This window comes from Pseudopipra pipra, chromosome 19 (assembly GCF_036250125.1).
Source record: "Pseudopipra pipra isolate bDixPip1 chromosome 19, bDixPip1.hap1, whole genome shotgun sequence".
NCBI classification, from domain to species: domain Eukaryota; kingdom Metazoa; phylum Chordata; class Aves; order Passeriformes; family Pipridae; genus Pseudopipra; species Pseudopipra pipra.
Genome location: NC_087567.1, coordinates 2,122,934 through 2,142,929, shown reverse-complemented (window position 1 = coordinate 2,142,929; position 19,996 = coordinate 2,122,934). Strand labels below are relative to the sequence as shown.

General features: G+C 57.5%; 2 protein-coding genes across 2 annotated transcripts in view; one reads left to right on the top strand and one right to left on the bottom strand.

The window, feature by feature from the left end:
* Nucleotides 1-6,999, bottom strand: part of STX8 (syntaxin 8) — a 106,608-nt gene extending 99,609 nt beyond the window's left edge. The window contains exons 1-4 of the mRNA XM_064675639.1: nt 6,899-6,999; nt 6,461-6,560; nt 2,926-3,020; nt 1,151-1,261 (exon numbers count right to left, since the gene is read on the bottom strand). Coding sequence (XP_064531709.1) covers nt 1,151-1,261; nt 2,926-3,020; nt 6,461-6,560; nt 6,899-6,915 — 323 coding nt within the window. The 5' untranslated portion in view covers nt 6,916-6,999. The remainder of the gene's footprint in view (nt 1-1,150; nt 1,262-2,925; nt 3,021-6,460; nt 6,561-6,898) is intronic.
* A 4,075-nt stretch (nt 7,000-11,074) lies between these two features.
* On the top strand, nt 11,075-19,607 carry LOC135424432 (TBC1 domain family member 24-like). The gene is made up of 7 exons (XM_064675638.1): nt 11,075-11,194; nt 12,817-13,852; nt 14,138-14,296; nt 15,613-15,676; nt 16,650-16,745; nt 17,502-17,778; nt 18,384-19,607. Exons 1-7 carry the CDS (start codon nt 11,092-11,094, stop codon nt 18,527-18,529), a joined length of 1,881 nt encoding a protein of 626 aa, XP_064531708.1. The 5' UTR covers nt 11,075-11,091; the 3' UTR covers nt 18,530-19,607.
* The last annotated feature ends 389 nt before the right edge of the window (nt 19,608-19,996 follow it).

Genomic DNA, 19,996 nt, shown 5'->3' with positions numbered 1-19,996 from the left:
TTCTGTCCATAGCCTGGCTACCATAGCCTTTTTTATTGTTACCCCTTCTCTCCTCTCTCTCCTCCAGGAATTAATTCACTGGGCAGTTTGAACACATTGAAGGAAAAATGAGTCTGAAAGAAAAATCAACTTTTACAACACAAATGAAGAGGCAGAAGAGAAAGAGCCTCGTGAGCCTTTGGCCCATCTCCAGCCCGTGCAGAGCTCCAGGGTGAGCCCAGGACACCCAGCCAGGACACTCCTGCTCCTCAGCAAGACACACACACATGCTCAGGCACAAACTGGAGCCACCAACAGCTCTCAAGTTCAGCCCAGGGGAGCAAACACTTGGAGTGGAATTCCACAGGCAAAAAGTGAAATCCAAAAGGCCACTGGCAACCCATCCTCCTCACCCCACTGCACACAGAGCTCACAGGATGCCATGTCTGCAGTGAAAATGTCTTTTTATAGAATTATATCAAGTCTGTGCCTAATGTGGTTTGTTTGTTATGGACACAGCACCCGTGTGACTCCATCAAACCCAACCTGTGCTCTGCTAATAACTGATTAACTCAGGCAACAGGCCTGAATTTCACATTCAAAAACAAGGCCCTGCCTTTCCTCCTGGCCAGGTGGGGACCACCAGGGATAGATCCTTTCTAAGAACCCGTTAGAGAGGACAAACAAACCCCCTTCCAGTGGAAAGGGACTATGTGGGAACAGTGTAACGAGAGCACAACTGGAAGATGAATAACCACAGTTAGTTCCCCAGCTGTGAAGGACACACCAAAATGGCAATTGAAATGTCTTCCATCTGAAGGCACTGCTGACTGCTACACAGTGTGGTCACTGGGGACTGCTTCAACCTTAAGCCTCATCCTGACAGTTTTCTTCCCAACAATTCACACAGGCTTTGGATGGTGGCACCCACCAGTCCAACACAGACCAGTTGGTCAGTCATTACCTCTTCTAAGCAATTCCCACTCCCTCGTCCTCCCCAGCTCTGCAGACACACATGACCCTGTCCCTGAAGGCAGCACATCATTTCTAAGCAAATGAAACACCCTTTGCTACCTGCAGAGCTCAATGAGTTCAGTGGGTGCTTTACCATTACCCTCAGACACTCCCAAAGCACAGATCCCATTGTTCCCTTGAGGTGACAGTGCCATACCTTGTCATATCTGGTTCTGGGCCTTCATTCCTGTAAGATGCCTCAAGTTGTTTATGTCGTGTGAGAAGATCATCCACCAAATTCTGCCTCCTGTCTCCCTCCAGCTGTGTGCTGATGGCACTTGGTTAAGGAACAAACTTTAAAACACTGAAAAACTTTAATTTAATTATATAAAATATCTGTTATACATTCTGAAAATAAATCAGATCCCCTGATCATCAACATTAACTAGGGTAACTATTTTACCTCAAGAAAAGGCTCCAATATCTTAAAGGATGGGTCACACCTTTCTGAATGAAATCTGCTGTTATTCTAAATGTGCTTCTGAACCTCACATATCTCAAACAAAAAGTTTCATACAGTGGCCACAGAATGATCTTCATGTCATCACCTCAAAGCAGCAAGAGAACTGGAAGACTGCTTACTGCCAAATTAGCATTAAGAACAGCATCTCCCCTTCCAACACCCAATACAAGTCTTTTATCTATCACTAAGGAGCCCTAAGCAGTTGGTCTCCTCTCCACCACTGATAGTGTAACCATACTGCATGGGTTAAGTTCAGGGAAGGATGAGACTTCTTAAAAGAGTTCCAACTCACGCTGTCACAAACGGGGCAGGCCCAAACAGAACAGCTTTTAAAACCAGTGGGGTACTTCACATCTCATTTCACTGGAGGCTCATGATACAGACCAGGGGAGTAGCTCTTAGCCAAGTGATCAGAGAACAACCAAAAATTTCCTTTGAGCATCTGTTTCCATTTGCAATTGGTCAGCAGAACACCCCGACAGCCACTGGTGCAGCAGAAAAACACATCACGCAGTGTCTCTGAAAGACAAGATGCCCTGAAGTGCTCTTGGCTTCAACAGGGGACAGTGTTTGCTTTTTTAAATTAACCTCAGTGAGTTCTGAAGGAATACTAACCCTCTCCCAAGTACTGCTGAGTGGATTAGGCAATAGCTGAACTGATCTGTGTGTGCTTTCTGCCACAGCAGTAACATCTGCCTGCTCTCAAGCACTCACTGGATGGGGAAGTGTCACCCTTGCATCAGCACAGCACTGAGGGGCCAGGGCTCAGGAGGGATTTCTCATATAATAGGCTTGAAATTAAATGTGCCTTCCTCAACTCACATTGCTCCTGGATACCTTCAGAGAGATAGACAAACTTCTTTGACTCCTTTGGCCTGACTCTCCCAGCATATGGGAGGAGCAGCATATCCAGGCCACAGGGTAACACTCCTAGAAGAAAACCTGTGATTTCTTCCCAAGGCATATTTTGCAGCATTTTGACAACATTCTGAAGATGGAGCCCTGTTGTTCCTTAAGTCAGTCAAAGCCAGGACTCCCAGAGCCCTGCCCACAAGGCTTCATCCTTCCCTACAGCAAGGCCTGGCTAAGAGAAAACATCAATTAGCCAGTTTTGTGCTGGACAGCTGACCTTGGCTCACACTCCAGCACCCGGCCAGCAGTGCCAGCACAGCACAGGCAGCACCAGGACAGCTCTGAGAGGGCTCACACCATCTTGTTAAGCTCCTGTCTGACACAGAGATAACCAGAGCCAGCCCCATGCCCACCACCCCAGAGGGGCCCAGGCTCCCTTCCTGCTCTACAGCTGCAACGAAAATACCAAACAGCAGCACAGAGAAAGCTCCAGTGACAAGGTCTTCTGCATAGGGAATGAGGGGAAAACCCAAACTGTGTGGCAGAGCAACCACAGTGTCTTTTTCCACTCTGTCCCACAACACCAATGGGTCAGAGAGTGATGTTTACACGGATACATTTGGCGTGTTGACACCGCCCGAAGCAGCAACTCCTTCAGCTGATCAATCTTCTCCCTGAGATTCTGCAGAGATGATCTGATGGCCACATTGATCTGGAGGGGAAGAAAGAGAATATTTAAGTTTTTCTTTTTGGTCTGAGTTATAATTGCATAAAATTTCATATTGCGTCATGCAGTATTTGATATATATATATATATCAAATATATAACATTATATATAATATGTAATACATATAATGTAATATATATAAATAATATGTATTTAACTTCAGCTCTACAGGTGTGAAGGGCTTCACTCCAGCCCCAGAAAGCTGAAAGGAAGTGACACAGCTCATGGCTCTGGGATGCTTAGAAAATAATGGGAGAAATAGTTCTAGTTTCGCAAACACAATTCTAAGGCATTACCGCTGTTGAATGTGGAAAGCCGTCTTTCAAGCCTTTAGAAACACACTCCTCTATATGGGCAAAACATTTCAGCACATTTTAATATTTTTTAGATAATTTTCCACTTCTCTCCTTCGATCTTTAACACAAATAAAAGCACCAGCTCCTTCAGCCACCAGGTTTCCTCCCCAGCTCCCAGGATTAGAGGGAAGGTTGCTACAGGTTCAGACATTCCCTCCACTGAACTCCTCCAAACTTTAAACTAAAGATCCCAAAGAAATTCAGATTCCTCCATGTCCCTTCTCAGCAGCACCTGGGACACCCCCCCCCCCTTTCTCACCACTGACCTGCCCAAGATTCAGATGTGTCTGTTCTTACCAAAAGCATAGTTCAGTTGTTCACAATTCTTCCCTGCTGCAAGCAAGCCCCAGGCTTGCAGGAATCCTCCTCTCCCCACCCCTTCTCAAGTCTGGCTGACATTATCCTCTGGGATTTTCCTCCTTAAATCTTATTTCTTTTCATTACGGTTATGCAAAGAGTTCTAGGAAAAAACACTGTAACTGCAATTAACCATGCAAGTCATCCTAATTAAGGCTTGATGTGCTTCTTGTTTACAAGCTCCTAGCCCTGTTGTGGGTTACAATGGGCTGCAACCCCAGTTCCTCTTTGAGGAACGTGGATCAGAAGAGGAATATCTGCTCTGACTCTCATTCCAGCCTTCTTGGAGACACAGCAGCAGCCAGACAGCAGCATGTCCCTGAACAGGATCCTGCACAGCCACACCACACTCGGCACCAGCACAGGGATGGAGCAGAAGAGCCCCAAACCCCCCCTCCGAAAGCATCAGGAATTTAAATCCCTCTGACTCTGTGAGGTTTGTTCTCAAACACCACCAAATATAAGAGCAAGCAGAAGCAACCATGCTGAGCCCTCGAGAGGATGCAGCCAAAATCCACCTTCAGCCCAACACCACGGCAACGATTCCCAAACCAGGATGGGGTCTCAGTGCTTTTGGGAAGGCTCAACGTCCTGCACGTCCTCTGGCTCTGCAATCAGGTAATCAGTCTTTTAATTTCACGTGTTCTCGTGTCTCCAGGAGGAGAACACTGCATTTAATCAACCCAGAACAGCAGAACAACATAAAGGTGACACGGCCAAGAAAGTCCTCAAACACAGACACCACTGGCCACAACTGCAGCGTGACAACACAACATTCCACTTCCTTCAGAGGAAAAAAGGAAAATAGAAAAAAAGAAACCAGTGGAAGGCTTAAGATCAGCTCGACAGAGCAGAGCTCACAGATGGTAAGTGCTGCCTTGAAAACTTTCCTTATAGTTTATATTTCCATTTTAAGTTTTATGCTCTATTTTTGACAACAGGGTTTTTAGCCATGCCAATGGCAAAATACTATAAAAATAAAAACTTGTTTATATTCTCCCTAACAGGCAAACAATGTACAAAGACATCTCCCTGCATTAAAGCGCTCGGGAGGCACAGAATACAAGACTGCTCAGCCCTGGATTTCTCAACAGGCATTTCTGTTGTGAAAACAACTCTCTCCTTGTTGGAAACTTGTTTATAGTAGAATCAAACACTGCCAAATATTCATCTTTACCTGTTAATGGATGAAAGGGAAACTGGAAAACACAGGGCACGGAACAAGTGATTTTATGAAGAACTAAGTCAACCATGCAATGTTTCCATAAAACACAACCCCGGAGAGTTCTGGCCCCAGAAAGGCTTCAAACAACAGCAACACGAGGTTTCGTTGGGGTTTGTGGGCACGTCAGGGATGGCACTGATGGAAATAGAGGACTTTGTCCTCTATAAATACACACAGGTTAAGCAGCAATCTTTTTATTAGTCTTCTACTGCTTGGGCATATCTGTACAATTTGTGATAATTCACCATCCTGCAGGCAGGGACCAACCTCCAAACACTCCTCTCAATGCTACAGCCAGAGAAAACACTCCTCTCAAATCCCACTTATTTGGGCCTTCTGAAACCTCAATTCATGCTGAATTTGAGTCACTCATTCAGCAGCACTGATTATTGGACAAAGCCCACACAGTTTTCCTCAACATTTCTTCATGGGAAACATTTCAAAAATGGCATTTTATTTTAAAAGCTGACAGGGTTTTAAGTGGAAGAGGAGATTCAGTGCTTGGGCATCATATTAAACCCCTGCTTTAAAGAGGAGCAGAGCCTGCAAGATAAATCAGTGGGGCTTTAATTATGTCAATTATTATAAAGGACCAACTCAAGGACTTGCAGCCTTTTTTTATCTTAACACATCCAAGGGACCTGTTGATGGCATGAAGCTGCTCCTGCACTGCCTGGAGGAAAGGATGAGGCTTTTAGTCCTGGAGAAAGGAGCTTCCTGAGAATCCCAATTTCATTTTCTTTTTTAAACAGGAAGTGTGAAAACGTAGAGAACATTTTCCTGGGTAAGCTCTCACTTCTGCTTCTCATTTATATTTAATTCTGGTCTTATGTTTTGTCCAAAACGTGGCTAAAACAAGGCTGCAAAGTTCCTTTTCCTCTGCTGTAGAGCCCCTGCAGAAGGCAGCAATCCAGCCTTGTGGGGAGAAACATCTGTTCCCTATTCCCAGAGAGGGGCACAGAGCAGCTGATGTGCATCCCAGCACCTCTGAGCCTCGGGATCTCTGGGAAAGTTCTGATCCTGGCAGGGACAGCCCCGAGCAGTCAGCAGGGTGAGCCCAAGGCTCCCAGGGCTCCTCCTCTCCTCCTTTCAAACCAGCCTGATCGCCCACAGAAACATCAGTCCTGTTAAACCCAAGGTGACTTTGGGGAGGCTGAAAGGCCTCTGTTAATGTCGAGTTCGCATCCTCGTTGTCTTTACAGGGCCCCTGAAGAACAGAGCGCTGGCGGCGGGTTCCTGCCATCGGACACAGCGTGTCCCTGCAGGTCCCAGCGCTGACACCGACACAGCCGGACCGGGGCAGGGCCGGAGCGTCACCCCCGTCCTGGCACCGGCTCTGCCCCTTCCAGCAGCTCCCGCTTCCCTCCGCGCCCCCTGCCAGGGAATTCAGGGCTCCCCGGGCACATCCCGCCCCGCAGATTTAAAGCTGAACCCGCACCGAGAACGCTCCAAACCCAAACCCGGCTCAGCCCCCATCCCGGGGTACCTTGGCTGAGCTCTCCCCGCTCCGCTGGCACCGGTTCCGCTCCTGGATCTTCTCGGCGATGTCCTGGGCGAGCTGGCGAGTGGCATCGAGCAGGGAGAGCCTGGAGGGAGCGGGGGAGCGGCTGAGCCCGGGGGCACCGGGAGGGGCACCGGGAGGGGCACCGGGAGGGGCACCGGGACCCGCCGGGACCGCCCGGGATCGGCCTGGGAAAGGGCCGGGAGGGGAAGGTAAAACACCCCCAACACCCCCGGGATGGGCTTTGGGAAAGGGCCGGGAGGGGAAGGTAAAACACCCCCAACACCCCCGGGATGGGCTTTGGGAAAGGGCCGGCACGGGAAGGTCCAACCCCCCGCACACACTCGGGCCCGGCCCCGCAGCCCCGGGGAGGCCCCGCAGGGTCGGTCCCCCCGGCCCCGCTCCAGCCCCGGCCCAGCTCACCAGGGCTCCGGAGCCATCGCGGGCCCCGAACGGGCCCGGCCCTTCCGCCCGAGCGGCCACAGCGCGCAGGCGCCGGGAGGGGAGGGAGGGGAGAGGAGAGAGGGACACGGGGAGGGGGGATACGGGGAACGGGATAGGGGGGACGGGGGGCAGGGGTACGGGGATAGGGGGTACGGGGATAGGGGGTACGGGGATAGGGGGGACGGGGATAGGGGGGGACGGGGAGACGAGGATATAGGAGTACAGGGGAACAGGGATATAAGGGTACAGGGATAAAGGGATACAGGTGTATAGGCATGCGGAGGTACAGGGAAACGGATAAAGGGGTACGAAGGTACAGGGATATAGGGGTACAGCGGTACGGGGGGACAGGGATAAAGGGGTACAGGGATATAGGAGTACAGGGGAACAGGGGTATGGCGATAAAGGGATACGGGGGTACAGGAGTGAGAAGCTGTGGGGAATGGGAATGTGGTGCCTGATCCAGGGGAATGGGGTGCCCGGTGTGGAGCCCGAGGGTGCAGCGGTGCTGGTTGTGCAGTACAAGGTGCAGAGGGGCTCGGTGGGGAGGCACAGATGTGTGGGGTGTGGGTGCAGAGGTGCAGAAGATCAGGGTTTAGAGGGGCAGAAGTTCAGGGTTTAGAGGGGCAGAAATTCAGGGTGCAGGTACAGAGGTACACATGTGTGTGGTAAAAGGTGCAGATGTGCAGGTACAGAGGTGCAGATGTGCCCAGTACAGGTACAGATGTGCTCAGTACAGGTACAGATGTGCCCAGTACAGGTGCAGATCTGTGTGGTACAGGGTGCAGATGTTCCCAGCCATGTCTATCCCTCCCTGCCCAGCCCCTCCCGCTGTCTCTCCCCAGCGGGGTCACTCCTGGCACCTGATCCCCGACATCCACCATCCAGCACTGCGTGGGAAGTATCCCAGTGCTGCATCTTCCCAAGGGCTGCCTGCCCTGGTTGGCACCTCTGCAGCACACTCACCCTCCTTCCTGCTCCTTCCATCCCTCCTCCTCCTGCTGCCTCCCTCCTTTCTCTCTCCTCCCTTCCACTTTCCTCCCTTCCTCACTTTCTCCTTTCTCTCTTTCCCCTTCCTCCTCACATCTCACCCTCCCTTCCTCCCCAGTGCCAAGCAGTGGGTCACCCTATCCCGTTCTGACCTTGGGTGGCAGCTCCTGATGCTCGAGGGTCACTTTAACCCCCCCCAGTGTCACCTGCAGTGCCCAAGGCCGGGGCTGTCCTTCAGGCAGAGCAGCCCCACGGGCTCCAGAGGCCTCTCATGCCTGGCTCAGGCCTTTCCTTCCCTTGAGGCAGCTGCCAGTTCCCTTCTCCAGATCCTCAGCTCCATCCCCTTTCCCTGCCCATCTCCTGATGACAGTCACTGCCCTGCCCTGCCCGTGCTGATGTCCCTGTCCCCTCATCCCCATCCCCTGGTCCCCACTGACACTGCTGGGGTTGGCACAGGCCCTGTTGTGGCTGCCAAGGGCCCTGCAGTCTCCTGGCAGCGGGCACAGCCCATCACTCCCACAGCAGCCTCTGTCCAAGCCCAACGAGCCCTTCCCACCCCGATCCTCCAGGATTTGGCCTCTCCTCTTTGTTTCTGGGTGTGATTGGTGACGCAAATCAATGCAGGCACAAACCTGGGCCCGGGTGCCTGAGGAGCAGTCACGAGGCGCTGACAGAGAGGCTTTATTGTCCTCGTGACACGGGGCTGCTGCTGCAGTGACAACGACATTGATAACGACAATGACGATATAGATAACGATAATGACGATATTGACAACAAAAATGATATTGATAACGATAATGATAACAATAATGATAACAAGTGCATCCTCATCAGCACGTTCCCAGGGGGCTGTGACCCCGCTGTGCTCCCACATTCCTGGGGGCTGTGACCCCGCTGTGCTCCCACATTCCTGGGGGCTGTGACCCCGCTGTGCTCCCACATTCCTGGGGGCTGTGACCCTGCTGTGCTCCCACATTCCTGGGGGCTGTGACCCCGCTGCCACTGTGCTCCCACATTCCTGAGGGCTGTGACCCCGCTGTGCTCCCAGCGAGTGCCTGACCCCACAGTGAAGGCCCTGGGGTGAGTGTTGAACACGGAGCCAGAGGAGCCCCCGTGCCCTGGGGACCAGCCCCACCGAGCAAAGCTGCCCCGGGGTGGGTTTGGGGGGTGCTGAGCACCCCCAGGCACCACCTCAGTTCCCTGGGCAGGGCTGGGGACGTGCTGGGGTGGGGAGCAGGGACACGCGTCCCACTCCTGCCGTTGCGGGGCTGAGATCGCTGCGTTCGGGAGGACCCACGTGCCAGCAGTGCCCCGGGCTCTGCGCTCCCCGCTGGCCCTGGCAGCCCCCCGGGGTGGGCTCCATCTCCCTGTCACAGCTCTTCCCACATCCGGCTGCTCCCGCAGCTCTGGGCATCAAACATTCATGGCCTTCGGCTGCGCTGCTCCGCTGGAGCCACACGGCCTCTACATATTTAATTTTTTCACCATTAAAAACGCATGAAGTGAGGTTTCGTTTCGCCCTGTCCCTAATTCACTTCCATCTCCCACCTCCGGAGCGGCTGCCGGGAGCAGGAGGGCGGCGGCGCTGCCGGAGGTTTCAGAGCTGGGTCGGGCTGGCAGGGAGAAGCATCCACTGTCCTGGAAAAGGCACATGAGGAGAAGGCGGCCAACAAGGTCCGGGGAAAGGCAGCAGGACCCACGAGCCTGGGCAAAGGGGTTTGATTTGGAGAGAGAATACATAAAAAGGGTTTGAGTTGGAGAGACAGTGAACGATCCCTCGGCACCGGGAAGCAGAGGGGGATGTGGTGTGGGGACCCCCGGGACCCCCAGGAGCAGGGCTGGGGGCCACCACCTGCCCCTTTGGGTGCAGCCAGAGCTGCCCACTGGGTGCCCAGGCACGCTCTGGGTGCAGACTGGGAGCCTCCCACTGGGAGACCCCCTTGGCTCTCTCCCACCCAGCACAGCCCCCGGGGGGCCCTTTGCTGACACAGCCCCTCGCCCCCACCCCCTCGGGCTCCAGGCTCATCAGGAGCAAAGGGAGGAGAGGGATGACGGGACAGCCGTGCTGCTCCCAACACATTTTGGCACACAGTGGAGAAGATGCTTCATCCAGAAAGGAGAGGGGCTGCAGAGGGGCTGCACTTGCCCGGGAGATGCCCCGAGACCACTGGTGCCAGTGGATGCTCAGGGATGTGCTGCAGGTGGAGACGGACGTGCAGGCAGGGAGGCAGAGCAGGAACAACCTGCAGTTGCTCTTACCACAACAGAAAATATCAGGTTTTTAAAGGGAAATAAAAATCTTTAAAAATGTTAAGGTGCCTATAAAAATGCACAGGAAGTGCAGCCTGAGCTGTGAGTTCTCCAGCAGCAATGTTGGATCGGGGTGATGTGCTGGGAGCATCTCCCAGCTGTTGGAGGGGACTTTTCCCTCAACTGTGAACACAATGTACGGTTTGTAGCTCTGCAACGCGTTTTGAGGCTAAAAGTCAATCGATCCCACCCATTTCCCGGGGGCAGGTTGGAAAGGCTGCAGCACCACAGCCGTGCCTGCAGCATCGCGGTCTGTGCTCCCGCTGGGCGGGGGGCTGTGGGGGGCTGTGGGGGGCACGGGCACATCGCCCCCAATTTCCCTGGTGGTTTTGGCGGCCGGTGCTGAAGCCGCCCCGCACACACGGCCGGCAGAGCCCCGAGGAGCGTCCCAAGGGCGGCACTGGCTCCTCGTGGCCCCGATCCCTCCTTGTCACCGGCTCCTGGCACTCGCTGCTCACGTGCCGCTCTTCCCGGCTCCCCCGGCACCATCCAGCGGGAAGCGGCTCCAAACCCACGCTCTGTGTTTCCCTCGTTCAAGGACGGGCGGCGGCCGCAGCCCCGGCCCCTCCTCAGTCCCGCGGCCCCTCCTGCCCCTGAACCCCAGAGCGGGAAAATGAAGGTTATCCTTGGGAGAAACAAAGGATTCGGTTTAATGGCCGCGTTGCTGTTTGATGGTATCTCGTTCCACGGGGTGTTTCCACCCCCGCCCGGCCTCGGTGCAGATTTAGGGCAGGAAGGGGCGACGCGGGCGCGGGAGCTGCTCCACCCCTCGCTCTGTTTACTCCAAATAAACCCCCTGTGCCCTGGCCTTATAAGTCAGGGCAGGTGACGGGGACAAAGGGGACCCGGCAGCGGTGGCCGCACCCAGGCGATGCTGCAGGTGGGGCTCAGCCTGCCCGGCTCCCCCGGGGGGGCGGCCGGGGGCTTCCCCGGGGCCGAGCGGGACGGGGGCGAGGACACGGGCACCGGGCGAGGTGAGTGCGGGACGGCCCCGCTCGGGCCGGGGACACGTCCAGCAGAGCAGGGACAGGGGCCGGAGCAGAGGAGAGGGGCCGGAGCAGAGCCACAGTTCCTGCCCCAACCCCGGGGCTTGTCCCGGGGCGGGCAGAGCTGGAGCCACCAGCCCGCACCGGGGACCGGGTGGGCTCGGGGTGATGCTCCTCAGGGCTCCGGGCAGGGCAGCACCCGGCTGAGAGGAAGAGGTGAATTTGGGGACATCGGGTCGAACAGCCCCTGCTTCAGCCCCAGTGTTGTTTCAGCCCGGTTTCTATGGCCAGGAGCCTGCGGGATTGTGCTCGGGGTCGGGCTGTGTCCAGGACAGGGAGTCAGGATGAGCAGCCACGGCAGCAAACTGCTGCCCCTTCCCTGACCCAGCACTGAACCCGATCTGCTGGTCCTCCTGACCTCGAGCAGGGGCCAAACTGAGCTGGAGAGCAAGAGCCAGAGCCGGACCCAGCCCAGGCTCAGGACTCTCTCGATGTGCCACCCTGTGCTGTCCTCCGTGTCCCCTCGGGACAGAGGTTTGGCTCGGTGCGAATCCATCCGGGACTCCCCAGGCACCAGAGCACATCCGAGATAGATACACCCGAGAATTAACGTGTGTGAATTGACTTTATCCCTGCCAATGAATCCCTGCCCAGCAGAACTCACCCAGGGGGGGACAGCTCCCGTCTCCTGTGCAGGGTTTGGAGCCGAGCTGTCCTGCAGCCCCGGGGAAATGCCGCTCCCGTCTCTCTAGGAGGAGCTCAGGCTCTGCTCTTCCCGGAGCAGGGCTGGCGGCTGCCCGAGCCCTGCCCCTGGGCTGTGTGCGGGAGCCTCCCGCGATGGGGACCTTCTGTCCCCAAGGGGCTCCTCAGGTGCTCACGGGGCACAGGGACCCTCTGCACCCCTAGAGCAGCCCCGCACCCCCGGCGAAGCCCCTCGAGCTGCAGCACCTTCTCCTCGCCCTTCTCTCCGGCTCCCGAGCGGCCGGAGGGGTCGGGAGGCTTTGGCAGGAGGCAGCAAGAGGAGGGCAAACACCCGAGGGCGGCTTTGCCCCCTCTGCCTGGGCTCGGAGCAGCCTCGTCCTGGGTGTCCCGACCCGGACAGGACCCTCCTGCCCCGCGCTGTCCTTGGGAGGGGACACGATGCCGATGGTCCCTCTTGGCCTCAGCATCGCTTGGGCCCTGCTGCCCCTGAGGTCCCTCCTCGCCCCTGCAGAGCTGGGCTGGGACTGAGCTGCTCGTCCTCCTCAGTGGTGTGACATGTCCCCGGGGACAGGGACTGTGTCCCTGCTCTCTGCACCTCCCTCTCAGCAGGTCACAGGCTGGGAAGTCAGGAGCTTTCTGAGGGGTACAAAGCCCCTCACGGTGGGAGAAGCAGTCCTGACACCCAGCTGGGACCTGGCCCTGAGCTTCCCCAGGGTCCTGAGCCGAGGGGAGCAGGAGAGGGCAAAGCAAGCAGCTCCAGCCAGGCAAAGGCTGAAAACCTTCCCCTTGCAAGGGACAATAAAGAAATACAGGACGTGGCTGTAAGACTTCAGAGCACCCTCAGCCAGGGTGAAACGCTGTTGGCTGGGGCGGTGGAGAGTGTTGAATAAAAGGTCTTTGTCCTGCAGAGGCCTTTGGCTCATCTCCAGTCACCATCGTGGTCACATCCGAGGCTGACAGCTGGGACACCGACGCCTCCTCCTGTGCGGGCTGTGGACAGTTCGTGGACTGGGACAGGATGCCGGACCCGCAGCGGCCGGCACAGATCCCCCCGGACATCCTGAGCAAGCCCCAGAAGGAGCTGAAGAAGCTGGCGAGGGAAGGCTGCTGGGCCACGAGCCACGCCCTCAGGGCTCGGCTCTACCACCAGCTCATCCAGCAGGTCTCCTGCCGGCTCATCACCCCAGACGCTCTCATCTACAGGGACGTGGCGAGCCGGCTCTTCGGGAAGCCCGGCGGGAGCTCCCACCCTCTGCCAGAGTTCCTGGAGGGATGCCCCATGCCCACCTACTGCCTCAACCCGGAAGGGGTCACTGCCCTGAAGAAGATCCTCATCTGTGTTGGCAACCTCTTCCCTGACATAACCTACAGCCCGATCCTGCCCTCCCTGGTGGCTCTGCTGCTGCACTACAGCGAGGACGAAGCTCAGTGCTTCGAGAGCATCTCTCGCCTCCTCGCCAGCAACGCTCCCCACACCAGCTACATCGACCAGTCCTTCCTGGCCCACCAGGCCTCCTGCATGACATTTGGGGACCTGGCCAACAAGCACTGCCCAGCAGCTCACAAACTCATAGCCAGCGCCTCCGAGAACGTCTTTGAGGTCTACTCGGAGTGGTTGTCGTGGCTCTTCCACGACCTGCCCTTCGCTTACGCCATCCGAGTGCTGGACGTGTTCCTGCTGGAGGGGCAGAAGGTCCTGTACCGCATCGCCCTGGCCCTGCTGAGGCAGTTCAGGCTCTCGGGGAGCTCGGCCGAGCCGGAGGGCACTGACATCAAGGCAGACCTGCAGGCTTTCGTGCAGAACATTGCCGAGCACGTGACTGTCGACAAACTCCTGGAGAGAGCCTTTGGCATCCGGCTGTTCTCCCGCAAGGAAATCTGGCTGCTCCAGATGGCCAACAGGAAGGCGTTAATGGAGAGGGGCATAACCATGGTGCAGAGCAGGTAAGGAGACCTCTCCCCTTGCCAGCCCGTGGGGCTGAGCAGACAGAATGTGAGCTACTGTGGAGACACACGGGGGGAGCTTCAGGGACCCCTCGTAGCTTTGGCTGTGCTGGGGCCTCCCAGCCCCTCGGGGGACCCTGTTGGGAGACACGGGACAGCCAGAGCTGGTGGTGGTGGCAGAAAGCTCACGGTGCAAAAAGCAGGACAAAACCTGATGCCTGGGGGCTGCACCCCAAAAAGCAGACGGGCCCCAGAGCTCGGCACAATGTCCCTCCCCCCGTGCAGGCAGCCCTTCCACCTGGCCGTGGACATGCAGAACTTCAGCTCCAGCATCGTCACCACTCAGGAGATGCGCCTCGTCTGGTCCTGGATCCCCGAGCGCTTCTCCCTCTTCCCCCCCCTGCTGCTCTTCTCCACCTCCCAGGACGGGTGCAGCCTGCAGAGGTAAAGCAGCCCCTGCCCAGGGGCCGGGCGGGTCAGATGTGTGGGGTGAAAACTGGGCAGGGGTTGGTGGTGTAGAAAGGAGCAACACAGAGTGTCCCCAGGGCACATGGGGGGGCTGCTGGGGACTGTCCTGGGCTCAGTTCAAGACCCTGAGTGTGATCTGGGCTGGTGCTGACTCAGGGGAGAGGGCTGAGGCTCACTCAGATGGTGATCAGCAACTGGGGAACACGGAGCCCTGGGGATGTGCAGTGCTGGGGATGTCCCGTGTGCCACACTGGCCATGCTGTGAGCAGCCAGGTCCAGCCAGCACACCCTCCCCAGGGCTCCAGCTCCCTCCCAGGGATGGGACACAGGGGCTGCTGGGCACTGCAGTCAGTGCTGTGGCTCAAAACAGGCAGGAAACCCAACCCTGTCCTCTGTAGGAGCCCCTGACAGTGAGAGGTGCCGAGCTCAGGGCAGGGGCACGTGGGAACATCCTGCTGGGGGCAGGCACCAAACTCCAGTTAAAAGAGCCCAGGTGTCAAGGCCAATGCCCAAAATTGCAATAGCAAGATGTGTCAGAGCAGGAGAGAGCCCAGGGCCCAGTGACACCCTGGCTGTGGAGTGCAGGGTGTGTGGGAAGCAGGGACATCCCCACATCACTCGGTGCCAGGGTGTTTCTCTCCTGGGATGCAGCTCAGGGCGGAGCGGGAAGGGCACTGGGATCACTGGGATGTCCAGGACTGGGTGCTGCCCACTACCCCCCGTTCTCAGGGCAGTGTTTAAAGGGGGGTGTGATGGGCACCTCAGTCAGCACCCCGAGCTCCCCCAGCCCCTGAGAGGTGAGTGGGTGTCCCATGGCAGTGGTGCAGCCCCAGGAAGCACAGCCCTGACCTTTCCAAGGCAGCACAGGGTGCAGAGCCTGGACTGTGAAACACATCCAGATTAAAAGTGAGCTCGTTGTGTAAACTCCCCCCCAAACATCCCCCCCAGCCTGGTGTCTGAGGGTAGGGTGGGAAGGTTGAAGGTTTGGGTTTGTCTGAACTTCACCAAGCAAAGGTGATGACTTGAGAAGTCCCATAAGGCAACTCTCTCTGCTCTGCACAAACCCTGGAGATGCTCAAGGCAACTCCCTCTGCTCTGCACAAACCCTGGAGATGCTCAAGCTTTGTGACTCTTGAGTTTCTGCCATGTCCTTCCACGAGCTCCCTTGAGACAGATGAGAAGAGCCACCACCCCCCTCCTCTCTCCTTCCCAGCCCCGTGCTGGCCACACGCTGGGCTCACTGCTCTGGGGTCTGAGAGCCCCCAGCCCGACCCCCTTGTCCATCTGTGCAGGTTTTACACGTGCTGTGAGGGCTACGAACCGACCGTGCTGCTCATCCAAACCACCGAGGGGGAGGTGAGTGTTTCCCAAGCAGAGGTGGGGAAGGGGACAGGGGGTTGACCCCACTGGCAGTTCTTGGAGCAGCCACGGGGCTGTGTGGTCCTTCTCCTGCCCTGCCCCGGGGTCTGTTCCATCTCCCAGGAGAGAACAAACTGCACCTCCAGCCACCAAGACACCCCTCAGACAGGGGATGCTGCAGGAAACAGGAGGAGTTGGTGAGAGGAAGAGGGGCCACGAGTGATACTCTTATTGCAAACACAAGTCATGAATCCTTGCTGAGCAGACTTCCCTCGAGTCAGCAGATGCTTTGTCTGAGCCAGGACTTGCTTTCAAAGCACTAAATGCAAGGTTCTGCCACTGATTGCAGGAGCAGCCACACAAGGGAAATGGAGGAGAAACAAGGACAGTTTCTGCTGGAGGCTGTGAAATAACTGCAACCCCCCCTGAGCCAGGGCTCTTCCAGGGGCTCTGACAGGGGCTCAGAAACCTGTATTTTCTCTCTCCACTCTCATCCAACAGCGGAGGCGAGTTCTGTGAATTGTTCAGGCCTCCCAAAGATTTACTGACCCACCAGTGCTGATGTCCCCAACTGACACTTCAGTGTGGTGTGGAGATAAACACCTGCCACCCCCAGGGCCCCGTGCAGGTGACCTGTAAAACTTGGTTTCCTACACATTTTAGCTCCTGTTATTCCTTGGCTGTGCCAAGGACAGGCACGAGTTCCAGCCCTTGGCAGGTCCCTTCCAGCCATGGTCAGGTCAAGGACATCCACACCAGGGTCAGCCTTGGGCACAGAAGCCGAGTGGGCTCACGGCCAGAGCACCAGTGATTGTCAGTGCAGGACTCAGCTGGCACAGCAGAATTTGGCTCCCTGACTCCCCCAGGACTGAGCAGAGCCCCTGCCCTGCTGACCCCACGGGCCATTGCCAGTGCTCCAGGGGCTGGCTCTGGTCCTGATCTCCCACTGATCCCTCTGCTCTCTCCCAAGGTGTGTGGGGCGTTTCTCTCCTCCGACTGGAGTGAAAGGAAGAAGAGCGGGGCAACATCGGCCTTTTTTGGGACAGGGGAGTGCTTTGTGTTCACTGTAAGTCATGGTTTATTTCTGGCTTTGGCCCTTCATTGCTGTTTCCTTGAGCCCTCAGGGCACAGTGAGCCCCAAGGTGCTTCCTCCCCACGGCCCCAGCACTGCCCTGAGCTCTGGCAGGAATTGCTGTGCTGGATCAGAGCAAAGGGAGACTCAACTCCTGCCCTGGGTGAGCTGGGGCTGCCCTGAGCCCCCCAGGAACGTGTGATACCCCCAGGTGGGTCTGGGAGCCCCTCCTGGCATGGCAGCAGGGCAGGTTTCTGCCCAGTTTGCTCAGGGCAACTCCTGGATGGGGCATTCCCAAATCAGCCCTGGCACCCCCGAAGAATGAACAGGCTGAGCTGGACCAAGAGATCCCAGGGACAAAGTGCAGCATCCATCTGATATCCTACTGGCATCCACCCAGCATCCACCTGGCACTGTGGGCAGTGCAGGTTTGCCCATCTCTGGCAGCACCTGGCAAAACCAAAACCAACTTCTCAGCCACACCCTCCTCCAGGGCAGCCCTGGCACTACCAGGATGCCCTGTCCCTTCCTAACTCCAGATCTGGCCTTGGCTCACAGCACTGAATCTGAGCAACCTGACCTGGCTGGAGATGTCCCTGCTCATGGCAGGGACTAGCTGGCCTTTAAAGGTCCTTCAGCCCCAACTCTTCCATGATTGTATGATCTGTGCCAGGCAGCCCCATCTTCCCCCAGCAGTGACAAGTGTCCCCCAGGCCAGGGCTCTGTCCCCACGTGTCTCCTGCTCTCCAGGTGCGCCCCGAGGCAGAGAGGTACGAGTGGGTGCTCATCAAGCAGCCGGAGCTGGCCAAGGCTGTGCCGCGCTCCCGCCAGCGCTCGCCTTCCCCCTCTCCCGACTCCCGGCCCGGCTCCTGCCCGGGCAGCCCCAGCTCCAGCTCCAGCCGCCTCACCGTGCCCACGCCGCTCAGGAAAGGCCGCCTGTCCCCGTTCCTGGCCGTCAGGCATTTCCTCCTGCCTTCCAAAACAGCCTCCATGTTCATGTCCGGCTCCCGGGAAGGGATCGTTATCGGTAATTAATTACCCATCGGGGCCCCGGGGGTGGGCTCCGACCTCCCGCCACTGCTCCGGCCGAAAAGGGCGCTTTTTAACTGCAGGTTAAAACCTGCCCGCGGGCAAACAGCTCCTGTTGGGGATGTCAGTGTAAAGGCAGGGCAGGGGAAGGCAGCCCCTCTTCCTCACCTCAGCAGGACAGTGCCGAGCTGCACGAGGGCCGGGTGCTCCTTCGAGAGCCCCGAGGGGGAGCAGCACAGCCCAAACCACGGGAGAGGTTTGTGCCCCTGGGGCTGGGGTGTCCTTCCCCAGCCCTTCCCTCCGCTCTGGGTGGGATGGAGGAGCCGTGGGAGGGGATCAGCCCGAGGAGGGGCCGGGCACGGCCACCGGAGCAGACACGCGGGTCAGGCTCGGGCTGGGAGAGGGATCTTTGTGCCCCCGTGCTGGGGTGTCAGAAAGCCCTGCAGCACCGCCAGCCTGTGCCCCCCTGGCAGCCCCGGGAGCAGGGTCAGGACAAGCCCGGGCACAGAGAGCCGAGGGGTGGGCGCAGCCCTGAGCCCTCCCAGGCCGGGCCGGAGCCGCCCGAGGGGGAGCTCAGCCCTGAGCCGGCGCTCGCTCTTGCAGGTGGAGGGGGAGGCCAAGCCCTGTCCCTCGACGCCGACCTGCTCTGGGGGCACACAGAGCACTGCGAGACCTTCGACAACCCCCCGCTCTGCCAGGAGGACTTCAAGGTGCAGCTCTTGGAAGTGTGGGGCTTCCAGAGCACGTAGGTCCCGTGGGGGACGGAGCCCCTCGTGTGCTGCCCACGGACACGGGGACCCCTCCCCGTGCTGGGCACCCCCGGCCGGCCTGGGGCCGTCTCTGCTGCAGCTCCACTCTCCATCCCCCCTCCACCATCAGCCACCGCGGTGCTGTGGAGAGAGGGCAAAGCAGAGCCAGGAACGGCACCGCGGGCGCTGCCTCTGGGGACACTCAGGGGCCCTTCTGCAGTTTAGACCCAGCCTGCTCCACCCAGTCTGGCCCAGTTTAGGAAGCTGGAGGGGAGGGCAGCCAGTCTGGTGTTTCTCACACCTCCCTAGCCAGTTTGCAGCTTGGGGCTCAGCAAACCAGTGGCACCACAGCATGGGCAGGTTTTGTAGGAATTTTGAGCCCAGGAAAAACCCAACACTGAGGTCCAAAGCTCACCAGAACCACTCTCAGCCCCACTTCCCCATGGCCCCAAGCTCAGCACAACCCTTCAAGCCACATACAGAGTTTTGTAGCCTCCATGGGTTACCAGGACTCCCTGGGACCCATCAGCCTGGAGCAGAGACTCTTGTCCATGGCTGGAAGTGCTGGTCAGCGATTAGCAAAGTCCTGCCTGGGGTTTGCAGCAAGGCCCCAGGTGTGAACCCACATTTCGGGCAGAGCCCTTTGCCCAGGGCTGACGTGGGACTGTGGGTGCTGAACACAGATGAGCCTCCACCAACATGCCCTGACTGCTGGGTCAGGACCACAGGGATGAGCCATGGAATGTGAATGTGTGACCCTCGGGAGGGCAGGAGACCATGGAGAGCACTGTGGCTGCAGGAGGAGAACCTCTCCCACACCCAAACACACTTTACACTTGGGGATTTGCCTTACATGTACTCCAGCTCTGCAGCCACTCGGAGCAGGGCATGGCAGGGGCTCACACAGTGCTGGGCACATGGCACACTGGGAATGGCTTGTAGCTTCCAAGGGTATCCAGGGAAGGGGGGGGAGGGGGGTGAGACACAGCCCCCATGCCTGACTTTCAACCACAGAGCCCAAATCAAAGAACTCTGCAGAATTGCTCTTTCCCTTCAATTAAAAAGCTCTGCCAGGCCATCCTCAGTGTATTTTATTTCCATGATCATGTACTGGACTTTTTGTCCAGCTGAAAGTTTCCCATGGGAGTCTCTCACCCTTCCCAAGAGGTGTTTTGCTTCTGCTCAGAGGTGGGAGGCCTTGGAGCCCCTTCCAGTGCCTAAAAGGGCTCCGAGAGCTGGAGAGGGACTTTGGACAAGGGCCTGGAGGGACAGGACAAGGGAGAATGGCTTCAAACTGACAGGGGGCAGAGTTAGATGGAATACTGGGGACAAACTGTTCCCTGTGAGGGTGGTGAGGCCCCGGCACAGGTTGCCCAGAGCAGCTGCAGCTGCCCCAGCCCTGGGAGTGCCCAAGGGCAGGCGGAGCCCGCTCGGGAGCTCATGGCGGCCTGAGGGGGACGCACCGCC

Coding starts and splice junctions, on each gene's coding strand:
- LOC135424432 (XM_064675638.1), top strand. CDS start 11,092: ATGCTGCAGGTGGGGCTCAGCCTGCCCGGCTCCCCCGGGGGGGCGGCC. Junction 11,195..12,816: donor GGACACGGGCACCGGGCGAG/GTGAGTGCGGGA, acceptor TTTGTCCTGCAG/AGGCCTTTGGCTCATCTCCA. Junction 17,779..18,383: donor CCGGGAAGGGATCGTTATCG/GTAATTAATTAC, acceptor TCGCTCTTGCAG/GTGGAGGGGGAGGCCAAGCC.